We start from the raw sequence: 24,667 nt of genomic DNA on the forward strand, positions 1-24,667 counted from the left end.
AAATCAGAAAAAAATGCAGAAAAAAATTGCAGAAAAAAATCAGACTAACGCGCGGAGATAGACGTCATTGACTCTGGGACTTGTAAGTGACTAGAAAACTACTAGTTTTCTATGCGCTGTTGACTTAGTGACCAATACTTCCAGCACGTCTTCTTTTCCCTAAATCCATTTCGCTTTGCTTCTTCCCAACTCAATAATGCATCATGAATTATTCAATTTCTTTCCCGTGTCTCTCAATAGTCATACACCAGCTGAACCCGGGTATATTGTCTACGATAGATCACGCCCCACTCCGAACCCTTCGGCAATCAAAGCTTTCCATAGATCTCAGCGTTCGAGACCAGTCGAGAAGGATCAATTCCCAGGTACGCTTCCATTTGCCATTTTTCTTTTCTGTTTTCTTCCGAGAAGCCGAATGATTTGTTTTTTTACTTTTGTTTCTTCTTTGCCATCTATACGGAGGAACTAAGTAAATGCTTTCTAAGTTACTAACGGTCGCCTTACAAATCCATGCCATCATGACCCCATCACACGCATATCAAGTGGGGTTCACTCGGCTCCGTTTATCCGGAAATCGGGCAAATTTACTCTTTAATCTGTGGCCGTTTGGAATAGATACATTATACATACATCTACGAATAAAACAAATATCCCTTGCTTATTCAAACTCTCTTTACACGCTTCAAATCTTATTTCCCATAATTCGTATTCAAATGTCCTCCTATTAAACACAGATCAAAATTCATCTTTGTTCTTGTCCAATCATATTCCTCTGTTGGCTCGGGTATGCCCGAACTAAGAACATTTGAATAACCGATGATATTCTCTCGGAATAGCTTCATCATCATCAATACCTGCCACCTAGTTGTGCACTTGCATATTTTCTGAATTATACTCTTAGATTATGTTCAATGTTCTTTTACAAACATATAAGCTTTGATACCTAAAAATTCTTAAAGAGAATCAATTGATTTTCCAACCTAGTGCCCCACTTAAGTATTCAAATCAGCACTTCATTCCCCTGCCATCTTCAAACTATAGGTGACCATGGAATTACTAGGTAGGAATCGGGAGCTACTCAAAAGTCTTGTGGGTGCCTAAACATTGAACATTGACCTTAGATTTCAAATCCATGATCGAGCTTCCCGGGGATAGAAAGGCCTTCGGTATCTGCCTGCTGGAAAAACTTGACTCAAATGCACTCATTACTCTCAACAGCAAAGCCTCTTCATGGGGACGTGCCATTGCCATGAGCCCAAAAGGCCGACCGTTGAAATCCAGGGAGGATAGGGGCATGGCGGCCACTGGGCATCCATTCGCAGCTGCGAATGTTGTAAAAAACGAGTCGCCGGGCCCAATAATGACGTCTATGTCATATTTCTTGAGTGTATCCTCAAAACTGGAGCCAACCTCACGGTAGTGCTTTTGAATGCTTTCTACTTTCTCGTCGGAGTAATTTGTCGTCAGAGACGTAATCAAAGAAGACTGACTCGGATATTCTAGAAGGTGTGTTAGTACTAATGATATTGCCTGTCACCTCCGAAACAGAGCCTCACCCTCCGGAAGGCCCTCGCTTGGGTTGGCTGAATTCCAATCGACCATTTCTTGTAAGCTTCGTATATTGGAATTTTTCAGTGTCGAGAGATAATTGGCAAGATCATCCTTGAACTCCACATCTATCGGGGTCAGTGACTCCGCAAGTGAAGCCAAATCCTACAGACTTACGAAATATGGCGGAGATCGAGTGCGTTCCGTCATCCATCACAAAGTCTGCTGCACTACGAAGATCCACATTTTCATGATATGAACCTGCAAGTTTCGCAATCCGGCAATATGCCTCTCTTGTCTCTCTTATCTCTTATCTACAGCTCATTAGCATGTAAAAGGTAACTCGGAGCCTCATACGCACCATCTGCTCAGTTGCCTCGGGGGTACTAGATTTAACCAGCACATCGGGATAGAGCCAACTTTCCACGTCCAAAGTTCCTACTCTCAAATCGGACCAAGACCCCCCCCCCCCCCCCCCCCAAAGCCGATCTGTATCCTCCGTCCGGAACTGTTGTCATATCGCAGTCTACAAGAATAGTGAGTAAGTCTGCTACATCAAGAACATCTTTTGCAAGTGGCCCTGCGGTATCCAGCAATGTAAAGGAACGGCTCACTCGGTTTACTATCGCTGCATTCTTTGAGGGTGTTGATCCCCATAGAGAAGAGGCTCCGGCTGTCGTGTTCATGCCCAGAGAATCGTCGGTTGCCATGTTGTCCTACAGCTTAATGTGAGAAATCGAACTGTAACCAATCATAGGAGCATATAATTGAACAAACGCACCTTGAGCACAATGGGAATGCCATGCAAAGGGCCTAAAAACTCTCCATTTTGTCGAGCCGAGTCCATATCCGCCGCCCGTTGCATAGCAGTGGGCGAGTATTCGAATATAGCGTTTAAATAGGAATTATGATTCTCAATCCTCCAGATGTACTCCTCGACAAGATCTGTGCTTTTGAGTGTGCCAGATATCATCAAGGCCTGGAGCTCATGAGCTGTCGCTGTCAGCGCGTTGAAAAGCGGGATACTCCTGGAGCTACTGCCCACCCCAGGAGGTGGGCTACCAGCTTTCCAGGCGTGAGGGAAGGACGGCATTGTGATTGTGGATTGATTGGAGAGTAGGCACTACGCTACAAGAGTCACAGCGGTAGAAAAGAGAAAGGATGCGAGTGAAGTCAATGAAATTCGAACGGTGCTGCTCATTTGCCGAAATATTGGGTGGGTTGAAGGAGGGGAAGTGACAAGGCAAATGGTGGTCATATTGCTGAATTATTGGTATAAGGTTGCATGGTTGTCTTAGTATGTAATTACTTGCACGCAAATTTCCTTGGGGGCGGGGGAGATAGACCAGTCAGGACTGGCCTTGGCGTCAGAGCCCGCGCATAGTTCTCCAAAATTTCAAAAAATGGTGTGGAATTATTTGCAAGTGGTGTGGCACCTTGGCCACTCTTTCTCTCTCCCTCTCTACGGGTGGACCTTGACTTGCAGAGGTATGGCCGACAACACTATTAGTTATTTAGTTGACAGAGCTTTATACATACTAGAGGATCAATGCCAGGTTGATACATGATGAATAATAAGAATGTTTTGAAAAAGAAGAAACAAGTCTAGCAGCATAACAGATGGTATAGAGACAATACAAAATCATAGGCATCGCCTAAGGCGCGCACCTATAATTTAGAGGGCACCCAGCTCCTTCAGCTTGGAAACAAGACCATCAACGTCCTCGACCTTGCCACCACCCTTGCGTGGCGGGGGCTCTGTAAAATCGAGAAAAGTTAGCCACAATCTCAATCAAAGCAAGAAAAAAAAAGGGTTTCTTGACATACCAATAACATTAAGAGTCTTCAAACGACGGGTATCCTCCACGCCGAAATCGGCCAACGTCTTCTTCTCCAACGACTTCTTCTTGGCCTTCATAATATTCGGCAAACTAGCGTACCGAGGCTCATTCAACCGCAAATCAGTAGTAATGACCATAGGCAACTTCGCCCGCAAAGTCTCCACACCCCCATCAACTTCATGTGTAACCTCAACAGTGCCATCCGCATCCTTAAACTCGACCTTGCTGGCCTGGTTCGCCTGCGGCCACCCAAGTAGTCCAGCGAGCATCTGTCCCGTCTGGCCCTGGTCGCCGTCGATCGCCTGCTTACCCAGCAGCACGAGGTTGATGTTCTCCTTCTCCACGACGCCGCGCAGGAGCTTGGCGATCGTCAGTGGCTCGGGGCCACCATCTCCGGACTCGGGGACGTCGATGTGGAATGCGCGGTCGGCGCCCATGGCCATTGCTGTGCGGAGGACGTCGGGGGTCTTGGGGCCACCGGCGGAGAGAGCGAGGATGTTCTCGACCTTGATGGGGGAGTCCTTGCGCTCGCGGAGGCGGACGGCTTCTTCGATTGAGAGCTCATCGAATGGGTTCATGGAGTGCTTGACGCCGGTGGTTTCGACGCCGGTTTTGGCCTTGTTGATGCGGGGCTTGATCTGTAGGGTTCGAAGAGGGTTGTGTCAGTGGTGTTTCTTAATTTGTTTTATTGTTGCATTTTTCTCTCTATGTTTGTTGTTGTGTTTCGCTCATGCCATTTTACACCTTCAAGGCGGACGAGTGTAGGCGACGGTGAAATTCAAGGTTTGTGGTTCGGACTACCGAGAAGCTGGGTTTGCTGGGGGAGGTTTACCGCATAGTCGATCACCCGCTTGACGGGCACTAATATCCGTAGACCGGTAGACATGGTGGAATTGCTGTGTTGAGCAATTAGGGTAGAGATCACTGGAGAAGTTGAGGGGAAAGGTGTGAGTCGTGACTGGAGCTGGGGAGAAAGGACTGCGGTGACGGAGTGCCAAGACCCTTGAAAACGCCGACGCGGCCCGAGTATAACCCTGATCGACTGATGCTCTCATTCGTGTCTGCCGAGGCTATCCATACAGCCTATCGATTTTAAAAGGTCTTTATTTTAGTATATCAGATGTTATGCCCTCGGATATACTAAGTGATGTATTTGCACCTTCCAGTACCTCGTTAGGCTTGATTTAATCTAAGATTCTTCGCATCAAGGTGTCGCGCAGACGAATAGATATACGAAGTGTAGATCTAGATCTCCGAGAGCACATGCCAGTTCCAGATGTCATACGCCACATGCATTTCAAATGTTACGAGTTCATTCACTTTTGAACCTGCTAAACCGAATTCGTGATGTGTTCATTTTTTTTATATTTTTTCATCTTGCAAATCACCATGTCTCCTGTTTGTATCGTCCACTCTTTTCCATGGCAATCAGGTACTCTTCCGCTTGCGACCGTGTGTATGGTCTCCCCAACACAGGCGCACCTCCATTCTGGAAAGCCTCAATCAATGCCTCCCGCACGGCTTGAGGCATACGTCCGGAAGAGCCACATATATAAACCGACCCCTGAAGTTCATGCAAAAGCCGGAAGAACAGAGGAAAGTTTTGACGGATTGTATCCTGCACATAGATCTTCTGTTGCTGGTCACGCGAGAAGGCAGTAAGAACCTGCAACGGAATAAGCTGACTTAGTTGGTCCCATTCTTCCGAGAAGAAGAAATCCGAAGTTCGATTACGACCGCCATAGAGGAGAATCGTGGGTCCGATGGGAGGCTCAACGCCAGGGTTTTGCTCGCGGTAGGCCTGGACCAATGCCGCTTTCTCCCAAAGCATAGACCGGAGAGGCGCAATGCCTGTACCCGGTCCGATAAGAACGGTAGATCCGGTCAATTGCTGGATTGAGGACTTGAGTCCACCAGGTTGCAGTTGTACTCGGAGTGTGCTACCTGGTCGGAGTGTGGACAGGTATCGGGTGCAAACACCTTCGCGGATCCGCTTGATAATGGTTTGGTACTTGACGATAGCGATGAGAAGCTCGAATTGCGTCTTTCCATCTGCTGTTCGCTTTCGTGCGCCACCACTAGCGATGCTAAATTGGCGTGCACGCATGACCGGAAGTACGGAAACTACGTGCTGCCAAGGAATTTTTACCGTGTCGAATTCATGCAGGACTTCGAGAATGCTTCTTCGGGGTCGCGAGGTGTAATCCCATAGTTCATCGAGATATTCTGGGTTCGTGAATTCTAAGAGACGTTCTTTTTGCAATTCGTCATTCGTGTAGTGTGCAATGGTGGAAAAGAAGGACCTGCGGGGAATTGCTTTAAGATCCAAGTAGTCTGTGAGAAGTGCGCGAAGGGTCAGATTAGGATATGAGTCAAGACCGGGAATCGGTGATGGCGATGATGTATCCTCGGCGGGAACAAGAGCAATTGGTTTATCGGCAACATCTTTCCAGCCTGTCAGGTCGAGAAGGGTTTGTACATCGGTTGGTGACGTTTTGGGCGTGATAGCGATCATATCGCCCGGTGCATATGAGACTGATTCCGGAACTGTAAGCGAGATGCGACGAACATCTTGCCAATGATTTTGTGGAGTGACACGTCGATTCTCATCTAGAGTTGCGGTGAGAGTATCTGGGAGTGGGCGAATATCATAATTAAGATTTGTTAAACCAGGGTATTCATCAGTTTGGGTAATAGCGTCTGCAGATAGAGACTGCGGGGATGAGCCAGAGGTGTTCACTTCCTTCAGTTGCAAGATCCATTTCGGCGGTAGCTGAACGTTATCTGGGATTGGATGCTGTCCAGGAGGTAGAGGGTGTCGATCTAGTAAATTCTTGCGGAAATCGGCTACCCATGGAAGAAAGGTGCCTTCAAGACCTTCGGGATGTTGTTGATCTGCCTCGCCCGTAGGATAGATATCATTTGCGCCCAACTGTAACAGGCGCTTATAGAGCTTTCGTACAGCCCAATTGAACCTGAATATGTAGTAAGTATTGAGTCACCGTGGGAGGCCATTCGATGTAAGCCGGGACCTACTTTGGATACGAACTATCGCCCAGACCAAAAGACGCAAAGTTCACACCATTGAGAAACGTAGGTGAAAGTTTCTTAAGCAGCAATGACTTCCAAAACGTCCTCGCATTCGCCGGCAAATCGCCTTGACCGGTGGTCGAAACAACAAAAATTGTAAGGGTATATGAAGACAATGTTTCCTATAGATACACATATCTTAGCAACTGCCCTTGCTATCACCGAAAATCCCACAGCGTAGCCCAATTGCACTCACCGGCTTCACCTGATTCATTTCGGACACATGCGTCACGAAGCGCAATCGCTCGGTCACTGCTCCCAATTCCTCCGCAACTTCTTGCGCATTGCCTGTCTCAGAGCCATAGAGAATGAGCACCGACCTCTCTCGGTCCGGTCTCTGTGAGTCCTCCATTCTTGTTTCTGGGGCGTGTCTATGTTTGTCGTTCGTCTGCCCCTCCAAAGGCCCAAAATTCGACGCGGGGCCGCTGGTTCGGCTGACGTCATCCATGCCGAGATCGCATCGGCTTTCTCACTATGCGATCTATAAAACTACACTATGAAATCAGGTACCTCTATTCTTGTACTCTGAAAGATGCCATCATTATGAAATCTGGGTCGGTAAAATTTATATTTTGAGCCCTTTAGGATATTGTTTGTTGAAATTGAACATTAAACATGATTCATCATGCAAAATGAAGCTTCACTGAATGGTAGCATGGCAATAAGGAACCTTGGAGCGGCAAGGATACTAGCAGCACTTGGCAGTACTAAGCACCTGTACCCAAAGCTTCATGCATAGGGAAACTCAATCGGAACCTGGGAAACCCGACTTTCGAGTCAAGATAACACTTGAGCCAATCTTAGATGGGTCCAAGGTTAATAGCAAGACCTAGGTTCCAAAGATAATGCACACCATAGTCTATGTACTAGTATGTATAGCAGACGCCGCACACATCAACATTGAATCAATGTCCATACATACATAGTAGTATGTAGCAGTCATCGCTAGAAGAATTGGCAAAAAACCCAGAGAATGGTAAGAGTCCTTTTATTCAAAGTGCAGACTGGATGGACTAAAAATCCACTGCACCGACGCTCAAATGCAATAAACCCAGAAACACGGGTGCTCAAACTTGAGCCGATCATGAAAAAAGCAAGCAAAGGGTATCGTAGATCGACCTTTCAAAGCACGTCCTCACCACCGCCATCTCCGCCATCATCATCGCCATAATCATCGTCACCACCATCGAAGTACTGCTCCGCATTGTAATCACCACCCATTTCATCTTCGTCATCTTCAAAGTCATTCTCCTCCTCCCACTCCTCTTGACCTTCTTCCTCGTCAAGCAGATCACCCTCTTCGCCCTCGCCATCTCCTTCCTCATCTCCATCGCCGGCTTCACGCTTCTTCTTTGTATCGTCGTCTCCATCATCTTCATCGTCTTCAAAACCACGCTTCATACCGCTGGAGCCCGCCATGGGCTTGTATCCATCCAAGTCAACATCTGGTCGGAAAGTGGGTTGAATGGTTTGCCAAAGTTCACGAGGGAAATATTTCATAACTGTAGAACAAACTAATTAGAAACCAGAGTCCGTATCCCGCGCACTTATACCAGCGCAAGCTTTCTTTGCACACATACTGTATTCATATGGCCGCCCAGTAGGCTCAATCTGTGGTAGCATTCGTCGTTTCTTCTGGTATCGTCCGGAGTAAGAAGGCATGCCGGTGAAAGGATCAAAATTCACTCGCGCGGCACTGCCCTTTTTGGCCGAGGAGGAAGATGAGTCTAGGACTGAGTAGTGGGGTCCTTCTTGGTCGCGTTCGCGAAGGGTACGATAATGGTCGACCTCATTTTGTTCTTTAGCTGAGAGCTTGCGGGCCCATGGGACGGTAAATGCCTGCGTGTATTCGGTAAGATTTTGCAGCATGATGAAAGCATTTGAAGAAAAGAGAATATGAAGAAAGAAAGAAGCTGCGACGGGGGTAAATCATACTGGGTAGAGGGGAGTAGGAGCTGTGTCAGGTACACCGCCAGGGTCTGCATCCCAAGTGAATTCAGCGCCGGGCTGGCGTTTATTCTTATTAAAACGCGACATAGTCACACACAGCCAGTATATATATTAATTGATTGTCGTAAGAGCCCCAATCTCCGTCACGGTGCCATACGGGATGTGTTGGAGAAAGTTGCTTGACTCCGACGAAAAATAACGTTCACAGTCTTCACCGCCCGCATATCCGGAACGTGAAATGGCCCGAGCTGCAATTAGGGCTTCACTAGTTAAATTTCCCCGCGCTAAGATAAACATCTGCGGCTTGTCGATCAGTTTGATCGATACTTTCTTAAAAATCAATTGAACATAAGTAGTAGGGTAGTAATTTATGATTAATGTCTGAGCATGCTATTGGTATTTTAATTTCAAAGACCAACAGCCTCCACTTGAGCAGAGGTCTGCTGAACTGGGCCCATAGGACCCTCGTTCACTCGTTGACGCAGAGTTCGTAGGATATCTTCAAATCCTTCCATTTGTCCCCCATTTTCCTGAAGAGCACGATACAGCGCCACAAGGACATCATGCTTGGCAGTGGCCACTTTCCAAACAGCATTCTGAGAATCACCAGCACCGCCACCTACGAATTCGTTATAGGAGCGAGGCGGCTTGAAGAGATATGGAAGCAATGTAGTTAGAGCAGGCGGTGTGATGACAGCCCAAGGGCCAGAAAGAGGAAGTAGACCACTGGTAGCCGGAGACAATTGTCCTAGCCCCTCTTCGGATGGTAGTTGGAACCGAGACGAGATGCCAGAAACATGAGTGGCTGGAGGCAATGGCTGCCAGTTAGCGGAGACTATGGACCGCATGAAGGTGATAGCAGACAATGCAACATCCTTCATTACAAGAACGTCGGCTGCGGCAGTAATATCATTCCAGAAGTTGGGATGTTCGTTGAGATAAATGAAGTACAGCATGCGTGCGGCAGCAGCTTCGTGGTGCCAGTCTGTAGGCGTTTGGCCCGATGTATTGAGATCCATAGAATCAGAAACCACAGTGTGTACCGGCCCGCGGAAAATTTTGCCCAGAACATCAAGGGCCTCTCCGTTCGTAGGGCTAGTAGGTATAGCCAAAATAGGATTGGCGCCGTGCTTGCCCGCTTCAATAAGTAACACTCGGGGCAGTGAGGCGAGGATAGCCAGGTGTCCCGTTGGCACTTCTCCGTGCGCCCACTGAACCGAGGGAATAGCCAGTGCCTGGCGAATGCGCGAAATTATACCATCTAAAAGAGTGAAGGGGTTTTGAAGGAGATGGTTAGGATATGACTCGGCATATCTTGTGACATAGGCCATAATAGGGCCTGGGAGGTAAATGAGGTCCACAGGGTCAAGCTTGGAGTCGTCCAGATAATATTCCAGCACCTTCGAGTGAAGCTTTTCTGCGATCAAAAAGTCAAGTGCTGGAGACGAAAAAGTTGATGCGGACTGCACGTAGCTCCGAGCAACGAGACCGGGGGCGTCGATTTCCAGAAGTTCTCGGTAGAAGGTTAAAAGTGTCATATGCAACAAGACATCACTCACATCGACCATTTGACAGGCCGCGAAATGGAGAAGACTGGTGCTCTGATACTGAGTCTCCACCTCAGAGATTTGTGACTTTGAGATGATGTCCCAGCGTAGACTGCCAGCTTTAACCAGAAATCCCATCAATCTCCCCTGAGCCACGGTGCGCTCTCGCTTGGACAATTCTCCTGGTGCACCTGCCTGGAGGCTACACAAGCCAAAGAAAAGCCCATAAACGTCTTTATCCTTGAAAACTCTTCTCCACATAAGGCCCTGGCCTGTATGTCCTTCATCACTGGTGAGATCTTCTTCCCCGTTCTCAAGGTGGTTAGCCAAATCGACTTCCAGCAGAGCCCACAGAGTATCAAGGGCGGCTTGCGCAACCCCAGTTGAAGAAGTTGACAGCCACAATTCCACCAGTGACGCGATCAGTCCTGAATCTCCTGCTACTATGGCAGCATCGCCAGATGCCAGCCCTGCTTTGGCCAGCAAAGAGAGAGCAAGAAGGTTGATGGGTGGGGAGGGTGCTTTGAAGCCGGCGATAAGATCAATGGGAGGTTCGATGGCGCGAAGCTCAGTAAAGCTGAAGTAGCTGGTCGCTCTGGTGGCAAGAGTCGTGAGAGGTGTGGGGTCTTCTTGGAGGATATGCAAGAGAGCTGAAATCTGCGATAAGAGCGTCGCGGGGACGGTTGGAGCGGTATTCTCGACGAGCTGGAGTTTAAGGCGCTCGATAAGAGAAATATCAAGCGATGTGGATGGGTCTCTCTGAATATCGTTAAGGTGCGCCTTTACCGCATCGAAGGTAGATGGAATCGCCATTATACGAAAGCCTTGTGAAGGTTAGGTTCCTCAAAAGAGATCTAGAAACCCGAAATCAGCGGGGAAAGCTGTTTGTATTGTGGCCTCAGGTGTACATTATACATTCTGCCAATCCAAACTGACCGCATTTCAGCTACAGCCCGTCACTTCGACACAGCAACATCTTTCGCTCTTTGCAACCTTGCAAGAGATTTTAAGCATGGATTCCCCTTATCTGGTCTCCCAGAGGCTGTCCGACTCTGGTCGCTTCGTCCAGCTTCACCCGCTTGTCCTCCTCACTATCTCCGATCATCTTACACGTCATATCGCTCGCCAGCAGCAAGGCCCAGTTCTGGGTGCTCTTCTAGGCCAGCAGAATGGTCAAGAGATCACACTAGAGCATGCCTTTGAATGCCCAGTTACAGCCGGACCGGATGGTGAAATGATACTGCCTGTCCCATGGTTTGATCAGCGACTACAACAATGTCAGTCTACCCCTCCCCGCATCTGGCTATATTTTGAGCTATATCACTTACCAATTCAACAGTTAAGGACGTGCACAAAGACCCACCCCTTGAAATAGTGGGATGGTGGTCCACAGCTCCATCGACCGGTCCCGACGCCTCACACGTACCCCTCCACCGCCAGCTTCTACAGAACTATAATGAATCCGCCATCTTCCTAGCTTTCCACCCCTCACAGCTGCAAGCATCTGAAGCACATAACGGCAGACTTCCATTAACCATTTATGAGAGTGTATTGGAAGACGAAAACACCAATGATGCTACCAAGGACATGGATATTGACGGCCAGGAAGCGCCCAGCTTGCGGTTCCGCGAACTAGAATATTCCGTCGATACCGGCGAAGCTGAGATGGTTGGTGTTAATACTATTGTCCAAAGCTCTGGGACTGCTGCAATGGCAGACACACAGTCGAGCAAGCAAAGTGATTCAAAATTGAAATCTGCAGACCTGCTCACTGAGCAGGGCAAGGGGAATGAGGCAGCCGCCGCCAAATTGACCCAGGAAGAGGAAGAGTGTAAGTATATCAATCGCATCATACTCCCATTCCTTCTAATGATTGGTTGATCCATCCCCCTTCTATAAACAATTCTGATCTGTGTTCTCCCTTCTACAGTAATCGCAAGTTTGACCACCCGCCTCAATGCAGTCCGAATTCTAGAATCTCGTATTGCCCTCATTAAATCATACGTCTCCAGCGTCTCTCCGATTTCAGACTCTGCAGACCCCTCTCAATCAGCAACATGGTCTCATCCAATTCTTCGCGAGGTCAACTCCCTCCTCTCGCACCTCGCTATCCTGGCCCCCTCCGAACAAAGCACCTTCGCCGAAGAAGTCGTCTCTCAAAACAATGATGTCCTCCTCGCTTCTTTGCTTGGACGGATTGGCGAGACTGTCAAGTCTATGCGCGAACTTGGCCGGAAATCTGCCATGGTGCAAGCTGCACGTCAGACAAATAACGCACGGAAGAGTGCCAATCCCATAGCAACACGCTTTGAAGATGAACTTTATTCGAGGAAGTTCCATCCCAATGCCGAGGCAGAAGCTTCTGGATTCTATCCTTAAGTTGTTCCATACGAGCTTACGAGAATTGCTTACGAATATGGGATGATGTATGTTGATTTCAAGTCGGCCAAGTATCAAATCATATTGCCGCAATACTCTTATCTTGCCTTTTTTTTTGGTTTTGCTTTTTGCTTTCTTTTTTTCGTGGCGTTTTGAGCATATGCTTATTCCACAAGGCCTTTAGACGAGATAATGACAATTAACGTGGTTCATGTAGTTTTCTTTCCTTTCTAAAGCCGAGCACTTCAGACAACTAGTAGATTATAGGTAGAAATAGACATAACAGTTCTTCAATTCATAGTAGTCTACTGTACAAGTGCTGTTGAGTGTATCAACAATTGAAATAAATGGGATGCAAGCCATGGCCATCAATGACTGCATAAGAAGAGAAATGTGCGGAAAGATGACATGCCAACGGAAAAAGTGGCGGGTATTCATATCCAAATGGGGAAAACAATCAAGAAGAAAAGAAGAAGAAGAAGAAAAACGAAACATCAAACTGGAAATCAAGAGCTGCTCATGGGTAGCGTGGAGATGGATAATATGGCTGAGTTCTTTTTTTTTGGGCTCGGGTCACAACGACGAATCAGACATCACATGAAGGAATGATCACGAATGCACCGAAGTTATGGTGCATGATGGCTTTCCGGATATGGTGGTGGAGGTCGGTATGGATCCGGGATAGGCATGGGGATTTGCTCACGAAGGGGGCCATCGACTGGATAAGGATTGGGCATAGTAGCATAAGGGTTCGAAACTTCAGGGTGGGGGTCATAAGCGTTGCCGTGATAAACCGTGTCCGGGATCTCAGGCGGGAAATAGGGCGAAGGGGAACTATCATGGCCATAGAAACGGCTTCCGGATTGTCCAGCGAGATACTCCTCGGCGTCCGAGGCATAAGGCGAAGTGCCGTGAGGACCGACCTCCGGATTTGCTTGGGCGTGAGCAAGAAGCACGGCGCCCTCTTCGTCCGGTGGTGAGCCAGGGTAGCGGCCCGTTCGGCCACCAGCCATGGCTGCAGCGCCCTGGTAGGCGGTTCCCTGTGGGACGACTCCTGATTGCGGGGGTTGCAGACCGATGTCGTTCGAGCCGTTCGAGCCGTTCGAGCCCGGGGATGCGTGGTAACTGGGATCCAGTGTGCGGTTCTTGCGGCCGACAACCAGCCAGCGTGCACTGCGCCCGATTGCTTTTATTAAGTCGAGTGGGTTCATTGCGTCGCCTAGGGCCCCGAAGCCCCACTTCCCTCCTCCGTAAGACTCCTTTCCTGCACCGTAGAAATCGGTCACCTCGGCTCCCTGGCTGGCAATGACATAGGGTTTCTTTGGGAAAGCCCACAAATGCAAGATGGCGAAGATGAACATTTCAATGTTGATCAACAACTCTGGTAGACTGTACTTGAGATCTATCGAATTGATCTTCGAAGATGCTTTGACAGCGCCACTAGACATAAGTAAACTAATCATTTCCTGAAAGATGAAGACAGTTAGAATAGAGCCAAGACATATCCAAGGGCTGAATGCGCATACCGATTGCCAGAAAGACAAGAAGATAACAAGCTTGATCGAGAGGATTTTCAAGAAGGGATTGTGTTCCTTGATGTCATCCTTGATCTGGATGTAGAACTGAATTAGACAGTACATCGCAATGGACACACTGACAGACTCAATGACTAGAACCCAGATATACGCAAAAGCAGGACTGAGCGATTCTTCACAGTATCTACCGGTAGCTTGAGTTGAAACCGCGACAATGGTCATGAGTACGCGCATCAAACAGTACTGAAATACACCGGCCCAGATCACCTAGAGTCAACAAGATCGCATCGTTAGCATCAAGCACCCAGAACACTTCTTTTTCGCGAATGCCATAAAACCCGCTTACATTGAACCACGTCAAGCCGCTACGCGGGTTCCGCCACGCCCCACGATTTGCGCCACAGCATGTCCACTTCTGAAACCAACTCAACGGCCAGAGCCACGGCTTAGGCTGAATCCCCCGGAAGTAGTCCTTCTGGCTATGCAGGTCAGGAGCGATGTAGGAGCACAAGAGGGAGAAGAAGGAGGCAATCGCGAAAGCCTCGTAACAATCTCCCATAACCTCGAAGTAGACGGAATCGTTATAGAATAGGATGCTGAGCCACGCGACGATCGAGTATATAGGAACCATCCATAGGATTCGGATAATACTGTAAGGACACAGAGAGCACCACTCGGTCAGTAGTTGAAGCATTCCAAGTCCAAGAGTACCGCTGATTTCCGCAGGGTTCCGGCCAAGTGACTTACTGGCGCTGCTCGATAGCTTTGCTGTAGTGCATGGCATGAGCCATGATCAGGATGATGGAGACGATGCATGCGAGCAAGGCGCATACACCACCCACGATCAAGCTCAGGTTGTGAAATGTGACGCCGCCATCCCAGAGGGCGGTTTCGGAGACTGTTTAGACGCGAATCGGGTCAGCGCTTCGTCGTTCCTTTGAGCAGTGGGGCCGCGTGTTCGTACTCTTTTCATGCTCCTCGGTGGCATTACACACAGTCCAGCCCATTCTGGCTGGTGTGTGCCGGTTGCGACAGTGACAGGTGGGATGGTTTGTTGAAAGGGGGGATGTTGATCGGAGGACGGCGGACTTCTTTTTTGCCCCGTTTATCTGATCTGGGTTGAGATCAACAAGGGAATGTAACAGCTAGGCGCGATATTAAAAAAAGGAGAAAGGACAGTTTCAGAATATTTAAATTTCGGGCGAATAAAAGACAGGTGTGGCTGACAGCCCCAGAAACAGCTAAGCAAAGATAAAACGTGTGACATTTTGCCGATCGGATTGAATATTTAATGGTTGTGCCTGATCTCTGCTATTTTTGGCTTGGGTCTTGGCTTCTCCATAGTATAAACATTCAACGAATGTAAGAATCTTTACATTTCAAGACAACCAAAAAAATAAGAAAAATAAGATAATAACTAGTCATTCACTAATACATGAGAGGTATCATACAAGGGGGGTAGATTTTGGAAGATCTTCTGCTTTTTTGCGTTATTTGGGGGGGGGGTTTTTTTCTTTTTTCTTTTACATCAGTTGTCACGGTGATCACGGCCTCGTCGACCACCTCCAGGACGTCCTCGTCCCTGACGTCGCTGCATAGTTCTAGCGCCGTATTCAGGTCCAATGTCCACAAAGCGATCATCATCTTCAAAAGTAATGCGGCGTGTTTCATCACCCCCACGGCGTGGGAACGAACCCTTGCTCAACAACTCATCAAACTGATCCAAACGCTTGTCGGCAACCTTACGAGGAACCCGCTGGTAGTAAAGCTTGGGTTTCGTGGTGGTAGATTCAAAAAGTTCGTCCAAAGGTTTGAAGCCTTGTCCAGGTTGCGATTGAGGTGCAGGGGGAGCATTGGACTGCCGGCGATCCGTCTGCGCAACACTGCCGCGTGGGCCCAAAGGTGGGGTTCTGTTGAAACCAGCCTCCCGGGGTCGCGGTGGTGCAGCGCGCGGGTGGAGCCCGTCTGATTCCGCAAGAATTGCAGACATTCCCTCGTTACCCTCACTAGACTCATATCGCACCTCCCAGCGGACAGGCGGGCCTTCCCGGCTGCGGGATGCTTCCTCTGTTTGAATCCATTCTTTAACCCGATCTTCGGGGATGAAGTCGGCCCGGAGAGTTTTGCGGTTACGCTCGTTCGGCCAGGTCGTGTTGTGAATAGCAGCGCGAACTCGCGATGCGGAGGCCAAGTCAATGAATGCTGCAAAGCAGTGGGTTTTGATAGCGTCGAGGAAGAAGTCTTGGATGACAGCCGGGTTGGGCTCGGAACCAGGTGCCGTTGCGAGACTGACCAAGTGCTTTCGGAGTGCCTGTGGCTGCATCGGGCGCATCAACCCATCAATGTAGAGAGCAGCAGTCGCGGGGTGTAAAGCTGGTTCGACTTCCGCATCTTCCATTGTAATATCCCCAACTGGCGGAGATACTTGGGCGGGCGCTGCACGGGTAGGAGCAAAAAGACCTCGGAAGCGAGCATCTTTTGCCGGACCAGATGGAGCTTGCCTGGCCGTGGGCTTAACTGTAGACGCACTCTGTTCCTCTGCAATAGATTCCAAGGTTTCTTTGTCCTGAGTAGAAAGATCTTCAGCCCCGGGACTACTTTTTTCTGTTCGAGCTTTCTTGTGTGCCATGGTTTCCGGGGTAGGCACGGGGCTCTGGCTGCGACGCTTGCGCGTGCGTTTGTCTTCCAACGCCTCTTCAATGGGAAGAGGTGTGGAGAATCCGGTATTCGCCTCGGATGTCTGGGGAAGAACAGGCGCTGAAGGCTCAACGAGGGAAGGCGCAACGGGTTTTGTGGGCTCAGAAATATCCGCAGGAGCCTGTTCAGCCGGTTTCAACAGCTCTCCATCACCGATCACTGCAGCGTCGGTCATCTCCGTGTCCAAAATTGGCTTCTTCTCGTCCTCTGCCAACTCCTCGGGCACTGCAGCTTCCGTCACTTTCACATCCTCAGTTGGCTTGTCCTCCTCCTTTGCCGTTTCCTCGGGCGCTGCAGCTTCGGCCATTTCCACGTCTTGGGTTGGCTTGTCCTCTTCCTTTATCGCCTCGTCGACAGACACTTTGGGCTCCGGGGCTGTATCATTCTCGCGCTTTTCTTCGTCGTGCGTAGGGATGGGTTGAGCGGGTTCTTCTTGGGGTGCAGGTTCCTCTTTCTGAGGCTCTTCGGCCGAGTGTTCAGATTGCGATTCTTGCGCTGGAGAGGCAGTATCTGGGACATGTTCCTGCGGAGCCTCAGACCCTACCTCGGTCTCTGATTGAGACTCTGGCTCAGGTTCAGAGGGAGCGACGGCACCTCCCTCAGGTTGCGCCTTGCCATCCTCCTCGACTAGCTTGTCGATGATTTGTTGCTTAAGGCGCAAGCCAGTCTGAGGGATGCCGCGAGTCTTCAGCTCTGCCTTTAGATCGGGGACCTTCCACGAGGAGTAATCAGTCATCTCGAGCTGACATATGAGAAGTTTGATGAGTTGGTGTGGGTAAAGAGGTAAGAAAAAGTAGGTGGGTGTGTAGAGGAATTGAATCCGGGGACGCGTGCGGCGTTTTCATATGGTCTTGGCACTCCGTCATTTGAACAGCTAAGATAGATTCTACACCTAGCAAATGATTTCTTTCCTTGTTTCACCCACGATTTCGTTACTTGGATTTTCCTCACTTTCCGTTTTACCAAAGTATCAAGCTATCACTAGATACTTATAGGACTTTTGATGCCTCCACGAATGATGGGCGCGTGTTGGAACCTCAAAAGGGACTAGCTGCCAACTACCTTGAACATTCCGAAATATGCACCTTAAAACTCCGGCCTTTCCAACAACCTGAATCAAGTGGGTATTCGTTGCCATCTTGGAGCATATCAGATCTCTCACTGATTTGATGACCTTCCAGGAAAATGAAGGACTTTTATGATTTATTCAATACATGTTTCACTAGCAAGCTTGGTCCTGCTTGGAAACGTTCTTCGAATACCTCCAGGGCTACCTACTAACATTACACACTAAGGTATGAGTCACCGAAGCAGAACTCTACGCCGCGCCACCCCACTATACTTGGTTAGATATTTATCGTGAGACGTCTTCTCGGATATGAAGATTGTTGTTTATAAAAGTCTTAGTCCACAACCCCCTCCGGAAGGATCGAAATATAGTCCACTGGCGCCGGTTCATCTCCATCAGGCGTGCCCACAATTTTCAAAGTATCTCCTTTTTTGATCTTGACTCCCCGAAATTTGGTGCGTGTGGCAGAATGCCCATCCAAATAAATGGAAGGTGTATGGCTTAGATGATCCTCGGCGTCACCAACCCATTGACCAACTTGCCTATCATTAAGGTAGACTTGCCATTTAGACTGGCCTCCAGATAGATCATAGTAGTTGATAGCAAGGTCATATGTACCCGAGGGAAAGCCAAGCATAGTCGTCGCTGTACCCGCCGTAGTATTTGAGAGCGTAACAATGGCCATTGAGCCGGAGGCGGTTTCAAATGGGCTGACCAAGTAAGGCTCGTAGCCGTCCAGAGTCATATCTTCAGCTTCAATCCGCCACGGGTGGTGACCGACACGTCCAGCGGTATCTGGTATTCCGGAGAGGTTGTGGTAGAAATTGTTGATCGCATCTCTCCATACAATAGAGTGCCCGGTTTGATAATCAAGACGATGACGGATATGGAAGTATCGCTCATCATCTATTTTTCCATCAAGAGACTCCCATTGGTCAAGAAAGTGTTGAGCTGATTCCGCACCACTATAGTGGGCGTTATAGAAATGCTGAATCACCGTTTTCCCGGAATGAAGTCGGTGGGTATAGTTAACGTGGTGAAACCATAGTAGGAGATCATCGGGTGTGCTCTCGATTTTCTCGTACGTGGCTGCAATCTCATCTGGATACTGGCCCACATAGCCTGTTCCATTGTACATTGTACGGTCCATGCCAATGCTCGTGGGACCTGCACGAGTCCATTGGCCCCAACCGTTGTTATCTTGAGAGGCAGGGTTGGGCCCATAGTGAGTATACAAGATGTCCGTCAAAGTTTGGATACCAAGATTTCCGCTATAGCTCTCGTAGGCTGACCAGGATTCCATGGATATATTAGTGATGGTACTGAGAACTGAACGGTCCAGACCAAACGTTAGCCGAATCCAATCTTGCAAGATATCCCGCGCATCTGCAGAAGGATCCCATGCTAGACGGCCGTAGGCGTAGAAATTTGACATGGACATATGACTACCAAGCCAAGTGGTATTTGTGCCGACATTGACAACGGCTGCTGATCCACCGAGAGTACGATTGAAACGCTTGCCAGTCACAACGTCGCGAACCAGAGACGGCTTGTGGTCGACACGAAGATCAAAGTCCAATACCGTCTTCCAGAGAGGTGGGAGGTAGACAACATGAGACTGCTGTCCAAGGTATTCTTGCGTGACTTCCAACTCAATAGCGATATTTGTCTTCAAAAGATTGGCGAATAAAGGCGATGTCGGCTCACGGACTTGGAAGTCAATGGGCCCATACTTGATCTGAACAACGACATTATCTTCAAATTTGCCATCAAGCGGCTTGAAAAAGTTGACTGCCGCTTTGGCACGGTCTGCTTTCCAGTTGGACTCGTTGAGTTGATTGTAGACAAATGCACGGAACATGACGATGCCGCCGTGTGGCTGTATAGCTCTAGCGAAGAGATTGGCACCCTCTGCTAATGTTCTGTTATATGTCTGTGGACCGGGCTCTCCCTCAGAGTCCGCTTTGACAAGGTATCCCGCCATATCGGGCACTCGCTCGTAGATTTGGTTTGTTATGTTAGACCACCAGTCTATGACATTTGCATCGAGGGGGTCATAAGAGTCAAGGCCACCCAAGGTTTCTGGCGCCGCAAAATTCAGTGATATTCCGATATTGACACCGTACGGTCGGAAGATGTCCGCTATCTTTCCCAGTCCATCAATGTTCTTGGGAGTGAGAAGGGTGGCATTGGCATTCACATTGTTGACCACGACTGCATTGATCCGGACAGATGCTAATAGGCGAGCATATTGATGGACTCTACTCAAGTCGTCGAGGATGGTCCCATTTTTGAAGAATATTGATTCACCCCCATAGCCTCTTTCGATGCTTCCGTCCATGTTGTCCCACTGATTTACCCAACGAAGTGGAGCGGCAGGGTTGGTGGCGTACGCCACTTGGGAAAGGTTTCCCTGAGCAAGCATTGACAGGTACTCAAAGGCACCATAGAGAGCACCTCGCTCATTTTGACCGAGAATTTGAACCTTGCCTCCCCGAGTGCTCAGCCAGAATCCATCTTCGGCTAACTTAGGGATCACAGCCAGCGAACCGCAAGCTTGGCGATATTGTTCAACGGTCCCGACGACAGCCGATGAGGATGAGTTGCACTGGTCGTGAATGACCGAAGCGTTGACGCTGTAAATGTTCTCCAGTCCACTCTTTATCTCTGACGCTGCAACATTTACAGGGCTTGTGTTGGTGGAATTGAGAGCAACAATGGTGTTAGGCAGCATGGAATGACATTGAGTGGAGCAAGGCAACGAAGCATATCGCAGCCAACCTTGTAATCCGGTTTCTGCGGCAGAAAATCCAATGCTCAAATAAATAAGCAGCCAGGTGGCTTGCATGGTGGCGTTTGGTGGCAGATGAAACCATAGTATACCCGGCCTTATCACTCCATTTATAGAGTGCTGACACCGGCAACCTTGCAAGAACTCCCGAGGTCTTCAGATCGGCCGATATTCGGCTACACTGAAATTTCCCCTTGCGTCATGTTGCAGCATCACATCGGGGGAATTGATTCAGGCTAAATATTGTGAGCACAATTCCAGGAGCTTTAGGCTATAATCTTGGGTACTGGAGTGTAGATCTTTTCCCCGCAAATTGAGTGTGGGGGTACTACCACTTCCAGGACCATGTGTACATCCTTGAAACTTTGATATGTCAACGCATACGCGGGGCAAGTGCCAGTACCTTTCTCCAACTAACTTATGTTCCTTGTACCCCAGATCTCGAACTTCATCTCACTTCCCACCACTGTGCATGCTACCAATTGTTGGGGGATCGTACGTAGTACACAGGAATGTATGTAATGGTTCTGATTCATCTAAGGATAAGGTGTCCGCCCGAAAGAAGTGCCCTCGATTAACTACTAACTATGCGGTGACATCTGCCCCTCCCCGCGAGACCGTCACTGCCCTCGGTGGTCCATGGCATAACAAATTCAAGAGACAATGTAGAAAATGAAACTATTTTCAAACAAATAACCACATGCATGAATCAAATAACCATGAATCAATAGACATCAATCTCATGCTACCAGTTGTTAGAGGCTGGAAGATTATGTACAATTCCAACTTTCTTCTGGGCAATATACAAATCATTGTTGACAGGCGAAGTGGCAAAGTACAAATGGTCTCACATTGCCGAACCCGACCAACGTGCATCTCTGTAACCATCCGGGTTTATGACTGCATTTTCCCGGAACCATTCTCGTCAAATGAACGAGTCACGGGGTTCGGGGTCTAATAATCCCCGCAACTAAAATCTCGGCGTCTTCGTGAGTCGTGACATAATAAATTCAAGAGACAGGTATAAAAAACAAAACTGTTGTCAAGGATCCATGCGTCGATCACCACTTAAAACCAACAAAACACAAACAAAATAAAACGGTCTACATCGGTTTGGAAGAGAAAAACCAGGTTGGAGCAGAATGTATGAATAACCATGAATCAATAGACAGGCTTAGCGTAGAGACTTTATCGGCCCCAGAAACGATGTCTGAATCCCGTCAGGTCGAGGCTTTGCTGAGCAGGGCTCGCTCCACCAATAAGCCATTGGCTCCGGCGATGAGGTAACTCTGTCCATCCGGATATCGCCTTTGGCATCAAAGTCCATGGGGGGCCCAGTAGCTCGTTTGGCGACAGTCAGAAGAGATACTGCTCGTTAGATCAGCGAATCATTGAGTGGCGCTTTAGATGGTGTGATATCGGGTTGCCGGTCGTCTGGTTGTATCCGATGTAGACTCCGAAACCGAGCACTTGGTGCTTTTTCTTTGCATCGACCTGGACTCTTCCATCGGTCGGTGATGGCCATCGGGTATCACGAATACTTGGCACAAGCAGACCATTCTTATAGGCATTTTCGTGGTTAGCGAGAGAGCGGGTTCTTAGTCCAGGGTCTGTTCGGTTCGCCCGACTCATCCCACTATGCGCTGACCTTCATCTAATATCGATGATTTTATGGAAATCTGGCTCGCCACCGGTTGGATTGCCAAGCTGACCATCCATAACGGTAACGATCTTAGCATTGCCAAGCCGTATCATCACCATGGACTTCTCGATCGACCATTGTAACGAGCTGGTGGTGATTGAAAGGCAGAGTACCTCTAGTAAATCCACAAATGCCGCATTGACAGCGTCCTCTGATATTACTGGGTCTCCGGTGCCCTCAAATGGAGATGCATTCGAGAACATTCTGACAATGGTGGTAAAACTTCTTGAATGGTTGCTGTCAAGTGAGCTAGATTGGAGAGGAGAGTGAGAGTGAGAGTGAAATTCGATGAAGGTAAGCGTAAAGTGAGATGAGTCGGGCGAACCGAACAGGCGCTGGGAAGGTAACTGTTCGAACCACAACAGCTCTTGAATTTGAGCTTCTCCAGCAGTGATTTGAACTTCTCAAACCACAAGAATGCTGCTTGACGAAGGCCGTAAAGCGCCCTCTTTAGCAAGCAAATGTCGGTTCCTTTAGCGAATCCTGTCGGCATTCGCATGTAAACCTCTCTATTATCAAGTTTGGTGTTCAAGTAAGCGGCAACAACGTCAAATTGATGTATCTTCCACTTCTTCTGTACGGCGTATGCATACAGTATTTTGACGCTCAAGTCGCTTGCAACCGGTGCGTAGCTTTCATCATAGTCGACTCCCGGTGCTTGTCGATTGCCGCAAACCACCCATCTTGCTCTGAACTGTGTGACGTGGCCTTCATTGTTTGAAACAAGCCATGGCTTCCAAGTACGCTATACAATGGAAGAATGCGATGGAGGAACAACTTCAAAAGCTTCATGATGCCGACGCTTGGTCAGAAGTGCTAAAGATACAGGCTCACAGAACAAAGGTTCTTCCCGGACGATGGGTCTTCGACTTGAAGTCAAACAATGAAGGCCACGTCACACAATTCAGAGCAAGATGGGTGGTTTGCGGTAATCGACAAGTGAAAGCCGCGCACCGGTTGCAAGCGACTTGAGCGTCAAAATACTGTATGCATACGCCGTACAGAAGAAATGCCCATCATCACTCATTCAAGCGTTGACCATATTTCAGTAGCGAGCAGCATGCGCCGTCCTGTTGACTTGCACTTTTGAAACACCTTCTGTGTCATGTTTGCGCATAACCACGAGGCCACCATCTTTGACAACTTGAACCAATTGTCTGCCTTTGGGTCTGTGTGATCGGGGTCGTCTTTGGTGCCATCAATCAGGTTCAACAATCCCGCAGATTGAAGAGTCATCTCGACACGTGCCTTGAACCCATCGTATTCTTCCGCGGGCGAAAGAACGTCTTTGAAGTGTAGAAGTGTGACCTTATCGAATTCAGGTAATCCTGTCGCTTGATTCCTATCTTCGAACTTTGCCGGCAGTTTAAGCTATTTGCGCTTACCCTCTACCATTGCGGGTAGAACTGCCATATTATTGGTGTTTGATACTTATGGTGTCGGTGTATTGGTGTTATTCGGATCCTTAGTATCAGTAATCAATGATCCTGTGTCTGTATCCGGCGATGGCGAAGGTTGTTGTACGTCTTTGTTAACAGCGTCGTCTTCTTCTTGTGAAGGATCCAACTTGTCGGTTCCTCCTTGGGGTTGTTGTTCTGTAGCGGATTTGGTCGCTTCAGCAGCCTTTGTTGTGGAATATGTATGTCTTGGTAATGACGACCCAGTCATATGAGTTTGTCAAATGAAATGAGATAATGAGGTAAAAAAAGAATGCTCGATCTAGAGCAAACCGGAGCTTATAACCTGTTTGAACCACAATATGAGTCTACCCTGGACTAATGTGAATCGAGGAAAAGACACAGAGAAAACAGTGATGGATTTCTCTGTGTAAAGTGGGATGATGAGGAAAGGAAGGAGAGAAGGGAAAGGAGAGAGAAGCTCTCACTTATCCCCCAAACCTGACTATCTGACTATCTAGCTATCTATCCTGATCCGGATTAGTCTCACACTGAAAACTATGGTGCATCAGACGTGCCCCACATCCTGGGAGACACCACACTCTAACAGTAACTCTGGTAGCCGAATGGCCATCCAAATACTCCGAGAAAGCATGAGAATCGATAGCGAGCCAGATTTCAATAGAATGATGGAGGTGAAGCCATTTTATCTGCAGTCAAAAAAGGGGGGGCTCCATCCTGAGACAAATGGGCATTGAAATGCTCTGCTGTATCCAGGACTTCAGGACTTATTAGGGAAAGGCCAAAGAAACAGTGAGTAGATATCATGCTACTGGTCACCAAAGATCGCTTTTCTCAATAACTTCGGGGTCCTCGAGTTTTATCTACCGAGAACGACAAAAATGAGGACCTAAACCCCGATCCTGCTGGAGTAAACAGTGAACCAGGGGATGACATCTCGAACTACGAAGAGAACGACCTGAGTTCTGACGAGAATAGTGAAAACCTTGGCGACTATCTCATTTGCTGGTTTCTCTGGTAATAAAGACAACGATCTCTTCTTAAAAGAATCATGTGATGGAATTTTTCGCAAATAGCCGAGTAGTAAAGGGGTGGTTGAC

At 48.4% G+C, this 24,667-nt stretch overlaps 13 protein-coding genes across 13 annotated transcripts; 2 read left to right on the top strand and 11 right to left on the bottom strand.

The window, feature by feature from the left end:
* Nucleotides 1-1,074: 1,074 nt before the first annotated feature.
* Nucleotides 1,075-2,641, bottom strand: N7466_009582 (amidase signature enzyme; the record flags this gene model as incomplete). Its single annotated transcript, XM_057168971.1, has 6 exons — nucleotides 1,075-1,499; nucleotides 1,557-1,676; nucleotides 1,726-1,855; nucleotides 1,910-2,056; nucleotides 2,163-2,264; nucleotides 2,330-2,641. 6 exons carry the CDS (start codon nucleotides 2,639-2,641, stop codon nucleotides 1,075-1,077), a joined length of 1,236 nt encoding a protein of 411 aa, XP_057017677.1.
* Nucleotides 2,642-3,223: 582 nt separating this feature from the next.
* On the bottom strand, nucleotides 3,224-4,275 carry N7466_009583 (electron transfer flavoprotein subunit beta/FixA family protein; the record flags this gene model as incomplete). The annotated part of the gene is made up of 3 exons (XM_057168972.1): nucleotides 3,224-3,306; nucleotides 3,376-4,027; nucleotides 4,222-4,275. The coding sequence occupies 3 exons, from the start codon at nucleotides 4,273-4,275 to the stop codon at nucleotides 3,224-3,226; spliced, it is 789 nt and encodes a 262-aa protein (XP_057017678.1).
* A 498-nt stretch (nucleotides 4,276-4,773) lies between these two features.
* tah18 (NAPDH-dependent diflavin reductase) lies at nucleotides 4,774-6,831 on the bottom strand (the record flags this gene model as incomplete). The annotated part of the gene is made up of 3 exons (XM_057168973.1): nucleotides 4,774-6,364; nucleotides 6,426-6,601; nucleotides 6,676-6,831. The coding sequence occupies 3 exons, from the start codon at nucleotides 6,829-6,831 to the stop codon at nucleotides 4,774-4,776; spliced, it is 1,923 nt and encodes a 640-aa protein (XP_057017679.1).
* A 770-nt stretch (nucleotides 6,832-7,601) lies between these two features.
* N7466_009585 (DNA-directed RNA polymerase III subunit C31) lies at nucleotides 7,602-8,348 on the bottom strand (the record flags this gene model as incomplete). The annotated part of the gene is made up of 2 exons (XM_057168974.1): nucleotides 7,602-7,981; nucleotides 8,060-8,348. The coding sequence occupies 2 exons, from the start codon at nucleotides 8,346-8,348 to the stop codon at nucleotides 7,602-7,604; spliced, it is 669 nt and encodes a 222-aa protein (XP_057017680.1).
* Nucleotides 8,349-8,836: 488 nt separating this feature from the next.
* N7466_009586 (uncharacterized protein) lies at nucleotides 8,837-10,789 on the bottom strand (the record flags this gene model as incomplete). The annotated part of the gene is made up of 1 exon (XM_057168975.1): nucleotides 8,837-10,789. The coding sequence occupies one exon, from the start codon at nucleotides 10,787-10,789 to the stop codon at nucleotides 8,837-8,839; it is 1,953 nt and encodes a 650-aa protein (XP_057017681.1).
* Nucleotides 10,790-10,988: 199 nt separating this feature from the next.
* Nucleotides 10,989-12,355, top strand: N7466_009587 (COP9 signalosome complex subunit 6; the record flags this gene model as incomplete). The annotated part of the gene is made up of 3 exons (XM_057168976.1): nucleotides 10,989-11,253; nucleotides 11,316-11,807; nucleotides 11,907-12,355. The coding sequence occupies 3 exons, from the start codon at nucleotides 10,989-10,991 to the stop codon at nucleotides 12,353-12,355; spliced, it is 1,206 nt and encodes a 401-aa protein (XP_057017682.1).
* Nucleotides 12,356-12,981: 626 nt separating this feature from the next.
* On the bottom strand, nucleotides 12,982-14,897 carry N7466_009588 (OSTA/TMEM184 family protein; the record flags this gene model as incomplete). Its single annotated transcript, XM_057168977.1, has 5 exons — nucleotides 12,982-13,821; nucleotides 13,882-14,157; nucleotides 14,237-14,540; nucleotides 14,638-14,788; nucleotides 14,855-14,897. 5 exons carry the CDS (start codon nucleotides 14,895-14,897, stop codon nucleotides 12,982-12,984), a joined length of 1,614 nt encoding a protein of 537 aa, XP_057017683.1.
* Nucleotides 14,898-15,418: 521 nt separating this feature from the next.
* On the bottom strand, nucleotides 15,419-17,323 carry N7466_009589 (SAP domain protein; the record flags this gene model as incomplete). The annotated part of the gene is made up of 1 exon (XM_057168978.1): nucleotides 15,419-17,323. The coding sequence occupies one exon, from the start codon at nucleotides 17,321-17,323 to the stop codon at nucleotides 15,419-15,421; it is 1,905 nt and encodes a 634-aa protein (XP_057017684.1).
* A 667-nt stretch (nucleotides 17,324-17,990) lies between these two features.
* aguA (alpha-glucuronidase) lies at nucleotides 17,991-20,504 on the bottom strand (the record flags this gene model as incomplete). The annotated part of the gene is made up of 1 exon (XM_057168979.1): nucleotides 17,991-20,504. One exon carries the CDS (start codon nucleotides 20,502-20,504, stop codon nucleotides 17,991-17,993), a length of 2,514 nt encoding a protein of 837 aa, XP_057017685.1.
* Nucleotides 20,505-22,097: 1,593 nt separating this feature from the next.
* Nucleotides 22,098-22,352, bottom strand: N7466_009591 (uncharacterized protein; the record flags this gene model as incomplete). The annotated part of the gene is made up of 1 exon (XM_057168980.1): nucleotides 22,098-22,352. One exon carries the CDS (start codon nucleotides 22,350-22,352, stop codon nucleotides 22,098-22,100), a length of 255 nt encoding a protein of 84 aa, XP_057017686.1.
* A 526-nt stretch (nucleotides 22,353-22,878) lies between these two features.
* On the top strand, nucleotides 22,879-23,121 carry N7466_009592 (uncharacterized protein; the record flags this gene model as incomplete). Its single annotated transcript, XM_057168981.1, has 1 exon — nucleotides 22,879-23,121. The coding sequence occupies one exon, from the start codon at nucleotides 22,879-22,881 to the stop codon at nucleotides 23,119-23,121; it is 243 nt and encodes an 80-aa protein (XP_057017687.1).
* A 51-nt stretch (nucleotides 23,122-23,172) lies between these two features.
* Nucleotides 23,173-23,544, bottom strand: N7466_009593 (uncharacterized protein; the record flags this gene model as incomplete). Its single annotated transcript, XM_057168982.1, has 2 exons — nucleotides 23,173-23,477; nucleotides 23,535-23,544. 2 exons carry the CDS (start codon nucleotides 23,542-23,544, stop codon nucleotides 23,173-23,175), a joined length of 315 nt encoding a protein of 104 aa, XP_057017688.1.
* Nucleotides 23,545-23,580: 36 nt separating this feature from the next.
* N7466_009594 (uncharacterized protein) lies at nucleotides 23,581-23,817 on the bottom strand (the record flags this gene model as incomplete). The annotated part of the gene is made up of 1 exon (XM_057168983.1): nucleotides 23,581-23,817. One exon carries the CDS (start codon nucleotides 23,815-23,817, stop codon nucleotides 23,581-23,583), a length of 237 nt encoding a protein of 78 aa, XP_057017689.1.
* Nucleotides 23,818-24,667: the final 850 nt, after the last annotated feature.

This window comes from Penicillium verhagenii, assembly GCF_028828195.1.
Source record: "Penicillium verhagenii strain IBT 33310 chromosome Unknown utg000009l_segment0_segment0, whole genome shotgun sequence".
NCBI classification, from domain to species: domain Eukaryota; kingdom Fungi; phylum Ascomycota; class Eurotiomycetes; order Eurotiales; family Aspergillaceae; genus Penicillium; species Penicillium verhagenii.